Genomic DNA, 21,570 nt, shown 5'->3' on the forward strand with positions numbered 1-21,570 from the left:
GTCTGGGGGAGGCAATGTGATGGTCTGGGGGAGGTGGAGGCAATGTGATGGTCTGGTGGAGGCAATGTGATGGTCTGGTGGAGGCAATGTGATGGTCTGGGGGAGGCAATGTGATGGTCTGGGGGAGGTGGAGGCAATGTGATGGTCTGGGGGAGGTGGAGGCAATGTGATGGTCTGGGGGAGGCAATGTGATGGTCTGGGGGAGGCAATGTGATGGTCTGGGGAGGCAATGTGATGGTCTGGGGGAGGCAATGTGATGGTCTGGTGGAGGCAATGTGATGGTCTGGGGGAGGTGGAGGCAATGTGATGGTCTGGGGGAGGCAATGTGATGGTCTGGTGGAGGCAATGTGATGGTCTGGGGGAGGCAATGTGATGGTCTGGTGGAGGCAATGTGATGGTCTGGTGGAGGCAATTTTATGGTCTGGGGGAGGCAATGTGATGGTCTGGGGGAGGTGGAGGCAATGTGATGGTCTGGTGGAGGCAATGTGATGGTCTGGGGGAGGTGGAGACAATGTGATGGTCTGGTGGAGGCAATGTGATGGTCTGGGGGAGGTGGAGGCAATGTGATGGTCTGGTGGAGGCAATGTGATGGTCTGGGGGAGGTGGAGGCAATGTGATGGTCTGGTGGAGGCAATGTGATGGTCTGGTGGAGGCAATGTGATGGTCTGGTGGAGGCAATGTGATGGTCTGGTGGAGGCAATTTGATGGTCTGGTGGAGGCAATGTGATGGTCTGGTGGAGGCAATGTAATGGTCTGGGGGAGGTGGAGGCAATGTGATGGTCTGGTGGAGGCAATGTGATGGTCTGGGGGAGGCAATGTGATGGTCTGGTGGAGGTGGAGGCAATGTGATGGTCTGGGGGAGGTGGAGGCAATGTGATGGTCTGGTGGAGGCAATGTGATGGTCTGGGGGAGGCAATGTGATGGTCTGGGGGAGGCAATGTGATGGTCTGGGGGAGGCAATGTGATGGTCTGGTGGAGGCAATGTGATGGTCTGGGGGTGCTTTGGTGGTGGTAAAGTGGGAGATTTGTACAGGGTCAAAGGGATCTTGATGAAGGAAGTCTATCACTCCATTTTGCAACGCCATGCCATACCCTGTGGGCGGCGCTTAATTGGAGCCAATTTTCTCCTACAACAGGACAATGACCCAAAGCACAGCTCCAAACTATACAATAACTATTTAGGGAAGAAGCAGTCAGCTGGTATTCTGTCTATAACCAGCACAGTCACCAGATCTCAACCCTATTGAGCTGTTATGGGAGCAGCTTGACCGTATGGTATGTAAGTGCCCATCAAGCCAATCCAACTTGTGGGAGGTGCTTCAGGAAGCATGGGGTGAAATCTCTTCAGATTACCTCAACAAATGGACAACTAGAATGCCAAATGTCTGTAAGGCTCTAATTGATGCAAAATGGACGATTCTTTGACAAAAGCCAAGTTTGAAGGACGCAATTATTATTTCAATTAAAAATCATTATTTATAACGTCTTGACTATATTTCCTATTCATTTTGCAACTAATTTTGTGTATGTTTTCATGGAAAACAATGACATTTCTAAGTGATCCCAAACCTTTGAAAGGTACTGTATATTGACCCCCACAAGTATCTCATTTCTCTCTCTGGTTATGTTCCCAGGGATCCATACGTACAGTGCATTCTTAAAGCATTCAGACCCATTCACTTTTTCCACATTTTGTTACTTTACAGCTTTATTCTAAAATGTATTCCATTTTTTTACCCCCCTTATCAATCTATGCACAATACCCCATAATGACATCACAATACCCCATAATGACATCACAATACCCCATCATGACATCACAATACCCCATAATGACAAAGGAAAAATGGTTTGTAGAAATGTTTACAAATGTATTTTATTTTAACTTATGTACTTATATTTACATAAGTATTCAGATGCTTTACTCTTTACTTTGGCAGTGATTACAGCCTCGAGTCTTCTTGGGTTTGACGCTACAAGCTTGGCACATCTGTATTTGGGGAGTTTCTCCCATTCTTCTCTGCAGATCCTCTCAAGCTCTGTCAGGTTGGATGGGAAGTATTGCTGCACAGCTTTTTTCAGGTCTCTTCAGAGATGTTCGTGTCTGAGCTCTGGGTGGGCCACTCAAGGACATTCAAAGACTTGTCCCGAAGCCACTCCTGCGTTGTCTTGGCTGTTTGCTTAGGGTCGTTGTCCTGTTGGAAGGTAAATCTTCGTTCCGTAGGTTTTCATCAAGGATCGCTCTGTACATTGCTCCGTTCATCTTTGCCTAAATCCTAACTAGTCTCCCAATTCCTGCAGCTGAAGTACATTCACACAGCATGCTGCTGCCACCACCATGCTTCACCGTAGGAATGGTGCCAAGACACAATCCTGTCTCGGAGCTCTATGGACAATTCCCTCGAACTCATGGCTTGGTTTTTGATCTGACATGCACTGTCAACTGTGGGACCTTAAATAGACAGGTGTGCCATTCCAAATAATATATGCCATTTAGCAGACGCTTTTATCCAAAGCAACTTACAGTCATGTGTGCATACATTTTACGTATGGGTGGTCCCGGGAATCGAACCCACTACCCTGGCGTTACAAGCGCCATGCTCTACCAACTGTGCTACAGAAGGACCACATCAAATCATGGCCAATCTTGGTGCGTCTGGCTTTCGGGTTAAGCGGGTGTGTGTTAATAAGAAGGATGTTTCGGAGGATGCTCGACTCGACCTCCTGAGCTCGTTGGGAAGTCGCAGCAATGAGACAAGATCGAAAACTAAAAAATACACAAAAAAAACCACGGTATTTCTGTTTTTAAACCTGTTTTCGCTTTTTCCTGATGTGTTATTGTGTCATGATTGACGAGGAAGACAATTATTGAATCAATTTTAAAATAAGGCTGTAACGTGGGGGTCCTTCTGTAGCTCAGTTGGTAGAGCATGGCGCTTGTAACGCCAGGGTAGTGGTCCTTCTGTGGCTCAGTTGGTAGAGCATGGCGCTTGTAACGCCAGGGTAGTGGGTTCGATCCCCGGGACCACCCATACGTAGAATGTATGCACACATGACTGTAAGTCGCTTTGGATAAAAGCGTCAGCTTAATGGCATATATTATTTATTATTTATTATTAACGTAACAAAATGTGGAAAAAGTCAAGGGGTCTGAACACTTTCTGAATGCACTGTGTATAGACCCCGACGAGTGTGTACGTATATCGACCCCCACACTTATGAGTATGTCTTCTCTCTCTCTAGTTATGTACCCGGGGGTGCGTACGTATATCGACCCCCACACTTATGAGTATGTCTTCTCTCTCTCTAGTTATGTACCCGGGGGTGTGTACGTATATCGACCCCCACACTTATGAGTATGTCTTCTCTCTCTCTAGTTATGTACCCGGGGGTGCGTACGTATATCGACCCCCACACTTATGAGTATGTCTTCTCTCTCTCTAGTTATGTACCCGGGGGTGTGTACGTATATCGACCCCCACACTTATGAGTATGTCTTCTCTCTCTCTAGTTATGTACCCGGGGGTGTGTACGTATATCGACCCCCACACTTATGAGTATGTCTTCTCTCTCTCTAGTTATGTACCCGGGGGTGCGTACGTATATCGACCCCCACACTTATGAGTATGTCTTCTCTCTCTCTAGTTATGTACCCGGGGGTGTGTACGTATATCGACCCCCACACTTATGAGTATGTCTTCTCTCTCTCTAGTTATGTACCCGGGGGTGTGTACGTATATCGACCCCCACACTTATGAGTATGTCTTCTCTCTCTCTAGTTATGTACCTGGGGGTGTGTACGTATATCGACCCCCACACTTATGAGTATGTCTTCTCTCTCTCTAGTTATGTACCCGGGGGTGCGTACGTATATCGACCCCCACACTTATGAGTATGTCTTCTCTCTCTCTAGTTATGTACCCGGGGGTGCGTACGTATATAGACCCCCACACCTACGAGGACCCCAACCAGGCCGTCCATGAGTTCGCCAAGGAGATCGATGTTTCCTGCATCACCATTGAGAGAGTCATTGGAGCTGGTGAGTGGAGCTGGTGTGTGGTGTGTGTGTGTGTGTGTGTGTGTGTGTGTGTGTGTGTGTGTGTGTGTGTGTGTGTGTGTGTGTGTGTGTGTGTGTGTGTGTGTGTGTGTGTGTGTGTGTGTGTGTGTGTGTGTGTGTGTGTGTGTGTGTGTGCGTGCGTGCGTGCGTGTGTGTGTGTGTGTGTGTGTGTGTGTGTGTGTGTGTGTGTGTGTGTGTGTGTGTGTGTGTGTGTGTGTGTGTGTGTGTGTGTGTGTGTGTGTGTGTGTGCGTGCGTGCGTACACACTGTGGTTAAATGTTTATGTGTTTTCACGTGTGTCTTCCAGGATGTGTTTTGGTTAACTGTGTTTCTTTTCCAGGTGAGTTCGGGGAGGTGTGCAGCGGACCCCTCCGTCTGCCTGGTAAGGAGTTCCCAGTAGCCATTAAGACCCTGAAGGCAGGTTACACAGAACGACAACGGCGGGACTTCCTAGGGGAGGCGTCCATCATGGGACAGTTTGATCATCCAAACATCATCCATCTGGAAGGCGTGGTCACCAAGAGTACGTCTTATTTCATGTCATTCTGTCTGTAAAAATACAGTTGAAGTCGGAAGTTTACATACACCTTAGCCAAATACATTTTAACTCAGTTTTTCACAATTCCTGACATTTAATCCTAGTAAAAGTTTGCTGTCTTAGGTCAGTTAGGATCACCACTTTATTTTAAGAATGTGAAATGTCAGAATAATAGTAAAGAGATTTATTTCAGCTTTTATTTCTTTCATCACATTCCCAGGGGGTTAGAAGTTTACATACACTCAATTAGTATTTGGTAGCATTGCCTTTAAATTGTTTAACTTGGGTCAAACGTTTTGGGTAGCCTTCCACAAGCTTCCCACAATAAGTTGGGTGAATTTTGGCCCATTCCTTCTGACAGAGCTGGTGTAACTGAGTCAGCTTTGTAGGCCTCCTTTCTCGCACACGCTTTTTCAGTTCTGCCCACACATTTTCTATTGGATTGAGGTCAGGGCTTAGTGATGGCCACTCCAATACCTTGACTTTGTTGTCCTTAAGACATTTTTCTAAAACTTTGGAAATATACTTGGGGTCATTGTCCATTTGCAAGACCCATTTGTGACCAAGCTTTAACTTCCTGACTGTCTTGAGATGTTGCTTCAATATATCCACATCACTTTCCTTTCTCATGCTGCCATCTATTTTGTGAAGTGCACCAGTCCCTCCTGCAGCAAAGCACCCCTACAACATGATGCTTCCACCCCCATGATTCACGGTTGGGATGGTGTTCTTCGGCTTGCAAGCCTACCCATTTTTACTCCAAACATAAAGATGGTCATTATAGACAAAAATTTATATTTTCGTTTCCTCAGACCAGAGGACATTTCTCCAAAAAGTATGATCTTTGTCCCCATGTGCAGTTGCAAACAGTAGTCTGGCTTTTTTATGGCGGTTTTGGAGCAGTGGCTTCTTCCTTGCTGAGCGGCCTTTCAGGTTATGTCGATATAGCACTTGTTTTACTGTGGATATAGATACTTGTCTACCTGTTTCCTCCAGCATCTTCACAAGGTCCTTTGCAGTTATTCTGGGAATGATTTGCACTTTTCGCACCAAAGTACGTTCATCTCTAGGAGACACAATACGTCTCCTTCCTGAGCGGTATGACTGCTGCGTGGTCCCATGGTGTTTATACTTGCGTACTATTGTTTGTACAAATGAACGTGGTGCCTTCAGGCTTTTGGAAATTGCTCCCAAGGATGAACCAGACTTGTGGAGGTCTACAGTTTGTTATCTGAGGTCTTGGCTGATTTCTTTTGATTTTCCCATGATGTCTGGTAAAGAGGCACAGAGTTTGAAGGTAGACCTTGAAATACATTCACACCAGAAGCTGATGTGAAGCTTCTAAAGCCATGACATCATTTTCTGGGAATTTTCCAAGCTGTTTAAAGGCACAGTCAACTTAGTGTATGTAAACTTCTGACCTTAACAAGAACTGTGCCTGTGGTCTTCCATGAATGTAAACTTCTGACCCACTGGAAATGTGATACAGTGAATTATAAGTGAAATAATCTGTCTGTAAACAATTGTTGGAAAAATGACTTGTGTCATGCAGAAAGTAGATGTCCTAAACGACTTGCCAAAACTATAGTTTGTTAACAAGACATTTGTGGAGTGGTTTAAAAACAAGTTTTAATGACTCCAACCTAAGTGTAGGTAAACTTCCGACTTCAACTGTCCATGTTGTGTATATTGTCTGTATTAATACATGCTGTGTATGTTGTCTGTATTAATACATGCTGTGTATATTGTCTGTATTAATACATGCTGTGTATGTTGTCTGTATTAATACATGCTGTGTATGTTGTCTGTATTAATACATGCTGTGTATGTTGTCTGTATTAATACATGCTGTGTATATTGTCTGTATTAATACATGCTGTGTATGTTGTCTGTATTAATACATGCTGTGTATATTGGCTATGAGGTTCCATTGCAGCGGTGATGTATCGCTCATCTGTTTGATATGATATTATTCTCTCTATTCTTTTGTCAGCAAAACCTGTGATGATCATCACCGAGTACATGGAGAATGGATCACTAGACACCTTCCTCAAGGTAAATCATGTGGATCACTAGACACCTTCCTCAAGGTAAACCATGTGGATCACTAGACACCTTCCTCAATGTAAACCATGTGGATCACTAGACACCTTCCTCAATGTAAACCATGTGGATCACTAGACACCTTCCTCAAGGTAAACCATGTGGATCACTAGACACCTTCCTCAAGGTAAACCATGTGGATCACTAGACACCTTCCTCAAGGTAAACCATGTGGATCACTAGACACCTTCCTCAAGGTAAACCATGTGGATCACTAGACACCTTCCTCAAGGTAAACCATGTGGATCACTAGACACCCATGTGGATCACTAGACACCTTCCTCAAGGTAAACCATGTGGATCACTAGACACCTTCCTCAAGGTAAACCATGTGGATCACTAGACACCTTCCTCAAGGTAAACCATGTGGATCACTAGACACCTTCCTCAAGGTAAACCATGTGGATCACTAGACACCTTCCTCAATGTAAACCATGTGGATCACTAGACACCTTCCTCAAGGTAAACAATGTGGATCACTAGACACCTTCCTCAAGGTAAATCATGTGGATCACTAGACACCTTCCTCAAGGTAAACCATGTGGATCACTAGACACCTTCCTCAAGGTAAACCATGTGGATCACTAGACACCTTCCTCAAGGTAAACCATGTGGATCACTAGACACCTTCCTCAAGGTAAACCATGTGGATCACTAGACACCTTCCTCAATGTAAACCATGTGGATCACTAGACACCTTCCTCAAGGTAAACCATGTGGATCACTAGACACCTTCCTCAAGGTAAACCATGTGGATCACTAGACACCTTCCTCAAGGTAAACCATGTGGATCACTAGACACCTTCCTCAAGGTAAACCATGTGGATCACTAGACACCTTCCTCAAGGTAAACCATGTGGATCACTAGACACCTTCCTCAAGGTAAATCATGTGGATCACTAGACACCTTCCTCAAGGTAAACCATGTGGATCACTAGACACCTTCCTCAAGGTAAACCATGTGGATCACTAGACACCTTCCTCAAGGTAAACCATGTGGATCACTAGACACCTTCCTCAAGGTAAATCATGTGGATCACTAGACACCTTCCTCAAGGTAAACCATGTGGATCACTAGACACCTTCCTCAAGGTAAACCATGTGGATCACTAGACACCTTCCTCAAGGTAAACCATGTGGATCACTAGACACCTTCCTCAATGTAAACCATGTGGATCACTAGACACCTGTGGATCAAGAATAGTACATTATTAAGGATCACTGACACCTTGGTCAAGGTAAAAAGGGAATGGGGTGTCACTAGACACCTTCCTCATTATAAAGGGATGGGATCACTGACACCTTCCTCAAGGTAGTGCATTATAAAGGGACCCCATTCCCTTTCAAAATCCCTTATAAAGGGAATGGGGTGTCCTCTGGTCAAAGGTAGTGCATTATAATGGGAATGGGGTGTCCCTGGTGTTGTATAATTGGAATGGGGTGTCCCTGGTCAAAGGTAGTGCATTATAATGGGAATGGGGTGTCCCTGGTGTGTTATAATGGGAATGGGGTGTCCCTGGTCAAAGGTAGTGCATTATAAAGGGAATGGGGTGTCCCTGGTCAAAGGTAGTGCATTATAAAGGGAATGGGGTGTCCTCTGGTCAAAGGTAGTGCATTATAATGGGAATGGGGTGTCCCTGGTGTGTTATAATGGGAATGGGGTGTCCCTGGTCAAAGGTAGTGCATTATAATGGGAATGGGGTGTCCCTGGTGTGTTATAATGGGAATGGGGTGTCCCTGGTCAAAGGTAGTGCATTATAATGGGAATGGGGTGTCCCTGGTCAAAGGTAGTGCATTATAATGGGAATGGGGTGTCCCTGGTGTGTTATAATGGGAATGGGGTGTCCTCTGGTCAAAGGTAGTGCATTATAATGGGAATGGGGTGTCCCTGGTCAAAGGTAGTGCATTATAAAGGGAATGGGGTGTCCCTGGTCAAAGGTAGTGCATTATAATGGGAATGGGGTGTCCCTGGTCAAAGGTAGTGCATTATAAAGGGAATGGGGTGTCCCTGGTCAAAGGTAGTGCATTATAATGGGAATGGGGTGTCCCTGGTCAAAGGTAGTGCCTTATAATGGGAATGGGGTGTCCCTGGTCAAAGGTAGTGCATTATAAAGGGAATGGGGTGTCCCTGGTCAAAGGTAGTGCAGTATAATGGGAATGGGGTGTCCCTGGTGTGTTATAATGGGAATGGGGTGTCCCTGGTGTGTTATAATGAGAATGGGGTGTCCTCTGATCAAAGGTAGTGCATTATAATGGGAACGGGGTGTCCCTGGTGTGTTATAATGGGAATGGGGTGTCCCTGGTGTGTTATAATGAGAATGGGGTGTCCTCTGGTCAAAGGTAGTGCATTATAAAGGGAATGGGGTGTCCCTGGTCAAAGGTAGTGCATTATAAAGGGAACGGGGTGTCCCTGGTGTGTTATAATGAGAATGGGGTGTCCCTGGTGTGTTATAATGAGAATGGGGTGTCCTCTGGTCAAAGGTAGTGCATTATAAAGGGAATGGGGTGTCCCTGGTGTCTTATAATGGGAATGGGATGTCCCTGGTCAAAGGTAGTGCATTATAATGGGAATGGAGGGTCCCTGGTCAAAGGTAGTGCATTATAAAGGGAATGGGGTGTCCCTGGTGTGTTATAATGGGAATGGGGTGTCCCTGGTCAAAGGTAGTGCATTATAATGGGAATGGGGTGTCCCTGGTCAAAGGTAGTGCATTATAATGGGAATGGGGTGTCCCTGGTCAAAGGTAGTGCATAAGTTGCTCTGGATAAGAGCGTCTGCTAAATGACTTAAATGTAAATGGGGTGTCCCTGGTCAAAGGTAGTGCATTATAATGGGAATGGGGTGTCCCTGGTCAAAGGTAGTGCATTATAATGGGAATGGGGTGTCCCTGGTCAAAGGTAGTGCATTATAATGGGAATGGGGTGTCCCTGGTGTGTTATAATGGGAATGGGGTGTCCCTGGTGTGTTATAATGAGAATGGGTTGTCCTCTGGTCAAAGGTAGTTATAAATGGAATGGGGTGTCCCTGGTCAAAGGTAGTTTATAATGGGAATGGGGTGTCCCTCAAAGGTAGTGTTATAATGGGAATGGGGTGTCCCTGGTGTGTTATAAATGGGGTGTCCCTGGTGTGTTATAATGAAATGGGGTGTCCCTGGTCAAAGGTAGTGCATTATAATGGGAATGGGGTGTCCCTGGTCAAAGGTAGTGCATTATAATGGGAATGGGGTGTCCCTGGTGTGTTATAATGAGAATGGGGTGTCCCTGGTGTGTTATAAAGGGAATGGGGTGTCCCTGGTCAAAGGTAGTGCATTATAATGGGAATGGGGTGTCCCTGGTGTTGTATAATGTGGAATGGGGTGTCCCTGGTCAAAGGTAGTGGCATTATAATTATTATAATGGAATGGGGTGTCCCTGGTCAAAGGTAGTGCATTATAAAGGGAATGGGGTGTCCCTGGTCAAAGGTAGTGCATTATAATGGGAATGGGGTGTCCTCTGGTCAAAGGTAGTGCATTATAAAGGGAATGGGGTGTCCCTGGTCAAAGGTAGTGCATTATAAAGGGAATGGGGTGTCCCTGGTCAAAGGTAGTGTTATAATTGGAATGGGGTGTCCCTGGTCAAAGGTAGTGCATTATAAAGGGAATGGGGTGTCCCTGGTCAAAGGTAGTGCATTATAATGGGAATGGGGTGTCCCTGGTGTAGTGTTATAATTGGAATGGGGTGTCCCTGGTCAAAGGTAGTGCATTATAAAGGGAATGGGGTGTCCCTGGTCAAAGTAGTTTATAATGGGAATGGGGTGTCCCTGGTCAAAGGTAGTGCATTATAAAGGGAATGGGGTGTCCCTGGTCAAAGGTAGTGCATTATAAAGGGAATGGGGTGTCCTCTGGTCAAAGGTAGTGCATTATAATGGGAATGGGGTGTCCCTGGTCAAAGGTAGTGCATTATAATGGGAATGGGGTGTCCCTGGTGTGTTATAATGGGAATGGGGTGTCCCTGGTCAAAGGTAGTGCATTATAATGGGAATGGGGTGTCCCTGGTCAAAGGTAGTGCATTATAATGGGAATGGGGTGTCCCTGGTGTGTTATAATGGGAATGGGGTGTCCCTGGTCAAAGGTAGTGCATTATAATGGGAATGGTGTGTCCCTGGTGTGTTATAATGGGAATGGGGTGTCCCTGGTGTGTTATAATGAGAATGGGGTGTCCTCTGGTTAAAGGTAGTGCATTATAAAGGGAATGGGGTGTCAGGGATGTACTCTGAGCTTTTCCTCCCTCTTGTTCCTGTAGAAGAACGATGGCCAGTTCACAGTGATCCAGCTGGTTGGTATGCTGCGTGGTATGGCGTCAGGCATGCGCTACCTGTGTGACATTGGATATGTGCACCGGGACCTGGCGGCGCGTAACATCCTGGTCAACAGCAACCTGGTGTGTAAGGTGTCTGACTTTGGCCTGTCCAGAGTCCTGGAGGATGATGCCGAGGCTGCATATACGACCAGGGTAAGTGTCTGTATGTCTGCGTGTCTGTCTGCCTGTCTGTCTGTGTCTGCCTGTCTGTCTTCCTCTCACACAATGACTCACACACTCATCCCCAACATGACTTGTTATTAGTTGGCCCTCTGCAGCAGCACAGCCATGATTCTCCTGTCTCTGCCTGTCTGTCTCTGTGTCTTCCTGTCTGTCTCTGTGTCTGTCTCTGTGTCTGCCTGTCTGTCTCTGTGTCTGCCTGTTTGTGTGTCTCTTTGTTTCTGTGTCCATCGTCTCTTCTAGCTCTACTGATTCCAATTGACCACTACATAGAGGGACACCCGGTAGGGGGCGGGGGGCTTGACAGGGAGAGAGTGCAAGTGAAGGATAGTGACAGGGTTGGAGGAGGGAGCGTGCACGTGAAGCATGGCATGCTCACAGTTCTCTGTGAGGTCTGAGGCTCATATGTGAGAGCTCTGAGTGTGCGTGTGTGTAGCAGTGTTAGCTAGCTGTCTCTACATGGCTGTCTGAGGCAGTGTGTGTGTAGCAGTGTTAGTTAGCTGTCTGAGGCAGTGTGTATGTAGCAGTATTAGCTTGCTGTTTCTACTTGGCTGTCTGCGGCAGTGTGTGTATGTAGCAGTGTTAGTTAGCTGTCTGAGGCAGTGTGTGTGTAGCAGTGTTAGCTAGCTGTCTCTACTTGGCTGTCTGAGTCGGTGTGTGTGTAGCAGTGTTAGCTAGCTGTCTGAGTCAGTGTTAGCTAGCTGTCTCTACTTGGCTGTCTGAGGCAGTGTGTGTGTAGCAGTGTTAGCTAGCTGTCTCTACTTGGCTGTCTGAGGCAGTGTGTGTGTAGCAGTGTTAGCTAGCTGTCTCTACTTGGCTTTCTGAGGCAGTGTGTGTGTAGCAGTGTTAGCTAGCTTTCTCCATTTTGCTTTCTATACCTGATAATTGCGCTGTGCTGCCCAGATTGTGCAGGTTCTGTCACTGACACTGCATCCAGTTAGCTAGCTGTCTGGAGTCAGTGTTAGTCTCCAGGACATATCTCTTCTTGCTCTGTCTGAGAACAGTGCCTGTGTCATTCTCCATCAAAATAACCATCTGTGTTAGATATGCTGTCTCTAAAATCTATCCGGGACTGCTCTGAGGCAGCGTGTGTGTACCTCCGCCTCTGAGTGTTAGCTACGGCTCTCCATGTGGCTGATGTCATGGAGGCAGTGGGAGATGAGTAGCAGGATGTAAGTCTTCTTTCAATTGCCACCAATGGTTTTATTGAGCTTGTGGATGGTTGGATTTATTGAGCTCGTGGATGGTGGATTTATTGAGCCCAGATTGTGCAGGTTCTGAGCTCATGGACACTGCATCCAGGACAGCCATTGAGCATGGATGGTACAATCTCCAGGGATGGCCAGGATTTATTGACGTAGTGGATGGTAGTCTATAGAGCAGGACATATCTACATGGATAGTTGGATGTATTGAGCTAGTGGGTGATAGAAATAAGCTAATGGATGGTAGAATGTACACTAGTAAATGTCTCCATCCTAAAATTTATTGAGCATCTGGTTAGAATGAGCTGTAGATGGTTGGAGTTATTCTAGCTAGGGATGGTAAATTGAGCCTAGTGGATGGTGGATTTATTGAGCAGTGGATGGTAGGATGTATTGAGCTAGTGGATGGTTGGATTTATTGAGCTAGTGGATGGTCCGCCTTATTGAGCGTGTGGAGCTATTGGCTAGTGGATGGTGGGAAGTGATGTCATTTATTGAGCTAGTGGATGGTTGGAGACTAGTGGATAGGGAGATGAGCTAACCAGGATTTAATAAGCTAATGGATGGCTTTATTGAGCTCAAATTGCCACCAATGGTAGGATTTATTGAGCTAGTGGATGGTTGGATTTATTGAGCTAGTGGATGGTAGGATTTATTGAGCTAGTGGATGGTTGGATTTATTGAGCTAGTGGATGGTAGGATTTATTGAGCTAGTGGATGGTTGGATTTATTGAGCTAGTGGATGGTAGGATTTATTGAGCTAGTGGATGGTAGGATTTATTGAGCTAGTGGATGGTTTATTGAGCTAGTGGATGGTAGGATTTATTGAGCTAGTGGATGGTAGGATTTATTGAGCTAGTGGATGGTTGGATTTATTGAGCTAGTGGATGGTTGGATTTAATAAGCTAATGGATGGTAGAATGTATTGAGCTAGTAAATGGTTGAATTTATTGAGCTAGTGGATGGTTGGATTTATTGAGCTAGTGGATGGTTGGATTTATTGAGCTAGTGGATGGTTGGATTTATTGAGCTAGTGGATGGTAGGATTTATTGAGCTAGTGGATGGTAGGATTTATTGAGCTAGTGGATGGTAGGATTTATTGAGCTAGTGGATGGTTGGATTTATTGAGCTAGTGGATGGTTGGATTTATTGAGCTAGTGGATGGTTGGATTTATTGAGCTAGTGGATGGTTGGATTCATTGAGCTAGTGGATAGTTGGATTTATTGAGCTAGTGGATGGTTGGATTTATTGAGCTAGTGGATGGTAGGATTTATTGAGCTAGTGGATAGTTGGATTCATTGAGCTAGTGGATAGTTGGATTCATTGAGCTAGTGGATAGTTGGATTCATTGAGCTAGTGGATAGTTGGATTCATTGAGCTAGTGGATAGTTGGATTCATTGAGCTAGTGGATAGTTGGATTCATTGAGCTAGTGGATAGTTGGATTCATTGAGCTAGTGGATAGTTGGATTCATTGAGCTAGTGGATAGTTGGATTCATTGAGCTAGTGGTTAGTTGGATTCATTGAGCTAGTGGATAGTTGGATTTATTGAGCTAGTGGATAGTTGGATTCATTGAGCTAGTGGATAGTTGGATTCATTGAGCTAGTGGATAGTTGGATTCATTGAGCTAGTGGATAGTTGGATTCATTGAGCTAGTGGATGGTTGGATTCATTGAGCTAGTGGATGGTTGGATTCATTAAGCTAGTGGATGGTTGCTGTCCATCATTAGAACAAAGTACTCCTTTTTAATGTCACAGACTACAAGCTACTCTACTTATCAGATATTTATTCCATATTACCAATGTATTCCTTTACAGTCACCAGACTGTAAGACCCAGGAACCAGAGAATATAGGCTGTCTTTATCCGTCAATTATATTACGGGGCCACTGACTGTTAGTGTTATCCAGAAAATGGAGGTGAAATGTGTAATGTCTTAGTAGCCAGGAGGGGCATGGCTAAGAGAGGAGTGTCTTAGTAGCCAGGAGGGGCATGGCTAAGAGAGGAGTGTCTTAGTAGCCAGGAGGGGAATGGCTAACAGAGGAGTGAGTGTCTTAGTGTCTTAGTCGCCAGGATGGGATTGGCTAAGAGAGGAGATGGAGACCTATTAAGAACAGGAGAAACAGAGAAGTGGTATTGAATGTGTCTGACAGGGGAGAGAGCGAGAAATAAAGAGGATGGAGAGACAGGGTGCTGGGGATGGAGAGAGAGAGAGACAGAGTGATGGAGAGAGAGAGAGACAGAGTGCTGGAGAGAGAGAGAGACAGTGTGATGGGGATGGAGAGAGAGACAGTGTGATGGGGATGGAGAGAGAGGGAGAGAGAGAGACAGAGAGAGAGACAGGGATGGAGAGAGAGACAGAGTGATGGGGATGGAGAGGGATGCTGGAGAGAGAGGAGATGGAGAGAGAGAGACAGAGTGCTGGGGAGGAGAGAGAGACAGAGTGCTGGAGAGAGAGAGACAGAGATGGGGATGGAGAGAGAGACAGAGTGCTGGGGATGGAGAGAGAGAGAGACAGAGTGATGGGGATGGAGAGAGAGACAGAGTGATGGGGATGGAGAGAGAGAGAGACAGAGTGCTGGAGAGACAGAGTGATGGGGATGGAGAGAGAGAGACAGGGGTGCTGGGAGAGAGAGAGACAGAGTGCTGGAGAGAGAGAGACAGAGTGATGGGGATGGAGAGAGAGACAGAGTGCTGGGGATGGAGAGAGTGCAGAGTGCTGGAGAGAGAGACAGAGTGCTGGGGATGGAGAGAGAGAGACAGAGTGCTGGGGATGGAGAGAGAGAGAGACAGAGTGCTGGGGATGGAGAGAGAGACAGAGTGACAGGGGATGGAGTGCTGGGAGAGAGACAGAGTGCTGGAGAGAGAGAGAGACAGAGTGATGGGGATGGAGAGAGAGACAGAGTGCTGGGGATGGAGAGAGAGAGACAGAGTGCTGGAGAGAGAGAGACAGAGTGCTGGGGATGGAGAGAGGGAGAGAGAGAGAGAGTGATGGGGATGGAGAGAGAGAGAGACAGAGTGATGGGGATGGAGAGAGAGAGAGAGACAGAGTGCTGGGGATGGAGAGAGAGAGGGAGACAGAGTTATGGGGATGGAGAGAGAGAGACAGAGTGCTGGGGATGGAGAGAGAGAGACAGATTTATGGGGATGGAGAGAGAGAGACAGAGTGCTGGGGATGGAGAGAGAGAGAGACAGAGTGATGGGGGTGGAGAGAGAGAGAGACAGAGTGATGGGGATGGAGAGAGAGAGAGAGAGTGATGGGGATGGAGAGAGAGACAGAGTGATGGGGATGGAGAGAGAGATACAGAGTGTGGGGATGGAGAGAGAGTGATGGGGATGGAGAGAGAGACAGAGTGATGGGGATGGAGAGAGAGAGACAGAGTGCTGGGGATGGAGAGAGAGAGACAGATTTATGGGGATGGAGAGAGCAGAGTGATGGGGATGGAGAGAGAGAGATGGAGAGACAGAGTGATGGGGATGGAGAGAGAGAGAGACAGAGTGATGGGGATGGAGAGAGAGAGACAGAGTGCTGGGGATGGAGAGAGAGACAGAGTGCTGGGGATGGAGATTTATGGGGATGAGAGAGAGAGACAGAGTGATGGGGATGGAGAGAGAGAGACAGAGTGATGGGGATGGAGAGAGAGAGACAGAGTGCTGGGGATGGAGAGAGAGAGAGAGACAGAGTGATGGGGATGGAGAGAGAGAGAGACAGAGTGGGGATGGAGAGAGAGAGACAGAGTGATGGGGATGGAGAGAGAGAGACAGAGTGATGGGGATGGAGAGAGAGAGAGAGAGAGAGACAGAGAGAGACAGAGTGGGGGATGGAGAGAGAGAGACAGAGTGCTGGGGATGGAGAGAGCTGGGGATGGAGAGAGAGACAGACAGAGTGATGGGGATGGAGAGAGAGACAGAGTGATGGGGATGGAGAGAGAGAGAGAGACAGAGTGCTGGGGATGGAGAGAGAGAGACAGAGGGGATGAGAGAGAGAGACAGAGTGATGGGGATGGAGAGAGAGAGACAGAGTGCTGGGGATGGAGAGAGAGAGAGACAGAGTGATGGGGATGGAGAGAGAGAGACAGAGTGATGGGGATGGAGAGAGAGAGAGACAGAGTGATGGGGATGGAGAGAGAGAGAGACAGAGTGATGGGGATGGAGAGAGAGACAGAGTGCTGGGGATGGAGAGAGAGAGAGACAGAGTGCTGGAGAGAGAGAGACAGAGTGATGGGGATGGATGCTGGGGATCGAGAGAGAGAGACAGAGTGATGGTGATGGGGATGGAGAGAGAGAGAGAGACAGAGAGAGAGACAGAGTGATGGGGATGGATGGGGGATGGAGAGAGAGACAGAGTGCTGGGGATGGAGAGAGAGAGAGACAGAGTGATGGGGATGGAGAGAGAGAGAGACAGAGTGATGGGGATGGAGAGAGAGAGAGACAGAGTGATGGGGATGGAGAGAGAGAGACAGACATGGAGAGAGAGAGACAGAGTGATGGGGATGGAGAGAGAGAGAGAGACAGAGTGATGGGGATGGAGAGAGAGAGAGACAGAGTGGGGATGGAGAGAGAGAGAGAGAGAGTGATGGGGATGGAGAGAGAGACAGAGTGATGGGGATGGAGAGAGAGATACAGAGTGATGGGGATGGAGAGAGAGACAGAGTGATGGGGATGGAGAGAGAGAGAGACAGAGTGATGGGGATGGAGAGAGAGAGACAGAGACAGAGTGCTGGGGATGGAGAGAGAGAGACAGAGTGATGGGGATGGAGAGAGAGACAGAGTGCTGGGGATGGAGAGAGAGAGAGAGACAGAGTGCTGGGGATGGAGAGAGAGAGACAGATTTATGGGGATGGAGAGAGAGACAGAGTGATGGGGATGGAGAGAGAGAGACAGAGTGCTGGGGATGGAGAGAGAGAGAGAGACAGAGTGGGGGATGGAGAGAGAGAGACAGAGTGGATGGGGATGGATGAGAGAGAGACAGATTTATGGGGATGGAGAGAGAGAGACAGAGTGATGGGGATGGAGAGAGAGACAGATTTATGGGGAGGAGAGAGAGAGAGAGACAGAGGATGGGGATGGAGAGAGAGACAGAGTGCTGGGGATGGAGAGAGAGAGACAGATTTATGGGGATGGAGAGAGAGAGACAGAGTGCTGGGGATGGAGAGAGAGAGAGACAGAGTGATGGGGATGGAGAGAGAGATGGAGAGAGAGAGACAGAGTGCTGGGGATGGAGAGAGAGAGACAGATTTATGGGGATGGAGAGAGAGAGAGAGACAGAGTGCTGGGGATGGAGAGAGAGAGAGACAGAGTGCTGGGGATGGAGAGAGAGAGAGAGACAGAGTGATGATGGGGGATGGAGAGAGAGAGACAGATTTATGGGAGAGAGAGAGACAGAGTGCAGAGTGGGGATGGAGAGAGAGAGAGAGACAGAGTGATGGGGATGGAGAGAGAGAGACAGAGTGATGGGGATGGGGATGGGGGATGGAGAGAGAGAGAGACAGAGTGCTGGAGAGAGAGAGAGACAGAGTGATGGGGATGGAGAGAGAGAGAGACAGGGTGCTGGGGATGGAGAGAGAGAGAGACAGAGTGATGGGGATGGAGAGAGAGAGACAGAGTGCTGGGGATGGAGAGAGAGAGACAGATTTATGGGGATGGAGAGAGAGAGACAGAGTGCTGGGGATGGAGAGAGAGAGAGACAGAGTGATGGGGATGGAGAGAGAGATGAGAGAGAGACAGAGTGATGGGGATGGAGAGAGAGACAGAGTGATGGGGATGGAGAGAGAGATACAGAGTGATGGGATGGAGAGAGAGACAGAGTGAGGGGATGGAGAGAGAGACAGAGGATGGGGATGGAGAGAGAGAGACAGAGTGCTGGGGATGGAGAGAGAGAGAGACAGAGTGATGGGGATGGAGAGAGAGAGACAGATTTATGGGGATGGAGAGAGAGAGAGAAGAGTGATGGGGATGGAGAGAGAGAGACAGAGGGGGATGGAGAGAGAGAGACAGAGTGCTGGGGATGGGGATGGAGAGAGAGAGAGACAGAGTGCTGGGGATGGAGAGATGGGGATGGAGAGAGAGAGAGACAGAGTGATGGGGATGGAGAGAGAGAGAGACAGAGTGATGGGGATGGAGAGAGAGAGACAGAGTGATGGGGATGGAGAGAGAGAGACAGAGTGCTGGGGATGGAGAGAGAGAGAGACAGAGTGATGGGGATGGGGATGGAGAGAGAGACAGAGTGAGGGGATGGAGAGAGAGAGAGACAGGGATGGATGAGAGAGAGAGAGACAGAGTGCTGGGGATGGAGAGAGAGAGAGAGTTTATGGGGATGGAGAGAGAGAGAGAGACAGAGTGATGGGGATGGAGAGAGAGAGAGACAGAGTGATAGGGATGGAGAGAGAGAGAGACAGAGTGCTGGGGATGGAGAGAGAGAGAGAGACAGAGTGATGGGGATGGAGAGAGAGAGACAGAGTGCTGGGGATGGGGATGCTGGGGATGGAGAGAGAGAGACAGGGGATGGAGAGAGAGAGACAGAGTGGGGGATGGAGAGAGAGAGACAGAGTGCTGGGGATGGAGAGAGAGAGACAGATTTATGGGGATGGAGAGAGAGAGACAGAGTGCTGGGGATGGAGGATGGGGATGGAGAGAGAGAGAGACAGAGTGCTGGGGATGGAGAGAGACAGATTTATGGGGATGGAGAGAGAGAGACAGAGTGCTGGGGATGGAGAGAGAGAGAGACAGAGTGATGGGGATGAGAGAGAGACTGGGGATGGAGAGAGAGACAGAGTGAGGGGATGGAGAGAGAGACAGAGTGATGGGGATGGAGAGAGAGAGACAGAGTGCTGGGGATGGAGAGAGAGAGAGACAGAGTGATGGGGATGGAGAGAGAGAGAGAGACAGAGTGCTGGGGGATGGGGAGGAGAGAGAGAGAGACAGAGTGGTGATGGAGAGAGAGAGACAGATGGGGATGGAGAGAGAGAGAGAGACAGAGTGATGGGGATGGAGAGAGAGACAGAGTGCTGGGGATGGAGAGAGAGAGAGAGACAGAGTGCTGGGGATGGAGAGAGAGAGAGACAGAGTGCTGGGGATGGAGAGAGAGAGAGAGACAGAGTGCTGGGGATGGAGAGAGAGAGAGACAGATTGCTGGGGATGGGGATGGAGAGAGAGAGACAGAGTGCTGGGGATGGAGAGAGAGAGATAGACAGAGTGCTGGGGATGGAGGAGAGAGAGAGACAGAGTGCTGGGGATGGAGAGAGAGAGACAGATTTATGGGGATGGAGAGAGAGAGACAGAGTGATGGGGATGGAGAGAGAGAGAGAGACAGAGTGATGGGGATGGAGAGAGAGAGAGACAGAGTGATGGGGATGGAGAGAGAGAGAGACAGAGTGATGGGGATGGAGAGAAGAGAGACAGAGTGATGGGGATGGAGAGAGAGAGACAGGGTGCTGGGGATGGAGAGAGAGTGCTGGAGAGACAGATGGGGATGGAGAGAGAGAGACAGGGGAGGAGAGAGAGAGAGACAGAGTGATGGGGATGGAGAGAGAGAGACAGGGTGCTGGGGATGGAGAGAGATTTATGATGAGAGACAGAGTGCTGGGGATGGGGTGATGGGGATGGAGAGAGACAGAGTGCTGGGGATGGAGAGAGAGAGAGACAGGGGATGGAGAGAGAGACAGAGTGATGGGGATGGAGAGAGAGAGAGACAGAGAGACAGAGTGATGGGGATGGAGAGAGAGAGACAGAGTGATGGGGATGGAGAGAGAGAGACAGAGTGCTGGGGATGGAGAGAGAGAGACAGATTTATGGGGATGGAGAGAGAGAGAGACAGAGTGATGGGGATGGAGAGAGAGAGACAGATTTATGGGGATGGAGAGAGAGAGAGAGACAGAGTGATGGGGATGGAGAGAGAGACAGAGTGCTGGGGATGGAGAGAGAGAGACAGATTTATGGGGATGGAGAGAGAGAGAGAGACAGAGTGCTGGGGATGGAGAGAGAGAGACAGATTTATGGGGATGGGGATGGGGGATGGAGAGAGACAGAGTGATGGGGATGGAGAGAGAGAGACAGAGTGATGGGGATGGAGAGAGAGAGACAGAGTGCTGGGGATGGAGAGAGAGAGAGAGAGACAGAGTGCTAGGGATGGAGAGAGAGAGACAGATTTATGGGGATGGAGAGAGAGAGAGACAGAGTGATGGGGATGGAGAGAGAGAGAGACAGAGTGATAGGGATGGAGAGAGAGAGAGACAGAGTGCTGGGGATGGAGAGAGAGAGAGAGACAGATTTATGGGGATGGAGAGAGAGAGAGACAGAGTGATGGGGATGGAGAGAGAGAGAGACAGAGTGATAGGGATGGAGAGAGAGAGAGAGACAGAGTGCTGGGGATGGAGAGAGAGAGAGAGACAGAGTGATGGGGATGGAGAGAGAGAGAGAGACAGAGTGCTGGGGATGGAGAGAGAGAGACAGAGTGCTGGGGATGGAGAGAGAGAGACATATTTATGGGGATGGAGAGAGAGAGACAGAGTGATGGGGATGGAGAGAGAGAGACAGAGTGGGGGATGGAGAGAGAGAGACAGAGGGGATGGATGGGGGATGGAGAGAGAGAGACAGAGTGATGGGGATGGAGAGAGAGAGAGAGACAGAGTGCTGGGGATGACAGATTTATGGGGATGGAGAGAGAGAGACAGAGTGGGGATGGAGAGAGAGAGAGACAGAGTGATGGGGATGAGAGAGAGACCGAGTGATGGGGATGGAGAGAGAGAGACAGAGTGATGGGGATGGAGAGAGAGAGACAGAGTGATGGGGATGGAGATGGGGATGGAGAGAGAGAGAGACAGAGTGATGGGGATGGAGAGAGAGAGAGAGACAGAGTGCTGGGGATGGAGAGAGAGAGACAGATTTATGGGGATGGAGAGAGAGAGAGAGACAGAGTGATGGGGATGGAGAGAGAGAGACAGATTTATGGGGATGGAGAGAGAGAGAGAGACAGAGTGATGGGGATGGAGAGAGAGAGACAGAGTGCTGGGGATGGAGAGAGAGAGACAGATTTATGGGGATGGAGAGAGAGAGACAGAGTGCTGGGGATGGAGAGAGAGAGAGACAGAGTGATGGGGATGGAGAGAGAGAGAGACAGAGTGCTGGGGATGGAGAGAGAGAGACAGAGTGC

General features: G+C 48.4%; 1 protein-coding gene and 1 long non-coding RNA gene across 2 annotated transcripts in view; both read left to right on the forward strand.

Annotated features, from left to right (window-relative positions):
* Nucleotides 1-21,570, forward strand: part of LOC118377518 (ephrin type-A receptor 5-like) — a 225,241-nt gene that overhangs the window by 161,946 nt on the left and 41,725 nt on the right. The window contains 4 exon segments of the mRNA XM_052458753.1: nucleotides 3,914-4,039; nucleotides 4,397-4,579; nucleotides 6,588-6,649; nucleotides 10,976-11,185. Of these exon segments, the coding sequence (XP_052314713.1) occupies nucleotides 3,914-4,039; nucleotides 4,397-4,579; nucleotides 6,588-6,649; nucleotides 10,976-11,185 (581 nt within the window).
* Nucleotides 272-1,191, forward strand: LOC127906503 (uncharacterized). Its single transcript, XR_008061719.1, has 4 exons — nucleotides 272-380; nucleotides 453-502; nucleotides 631-690; nucleotides 863-1,191. It is a non-coding gene; the product is annotated as an uncharacterized LOC127906503 (long non-coding RNA).

Source organism: Oncorhynchus keta, chromosome 12 (assembly GCF_023373465.1).
Source record: "Oncorhynchus keta strain PuntledgeMale-10-30-2019 chromosome 12, Oket_V2, whole genome shotgun sequence".
Taxonomy (NCBI): Eukaryota; Metazoa; Chordata; class Actinopteri; order Salmoniformes; family Salmonidae; genus Oncorhynchus; species Oncorhynchus keta.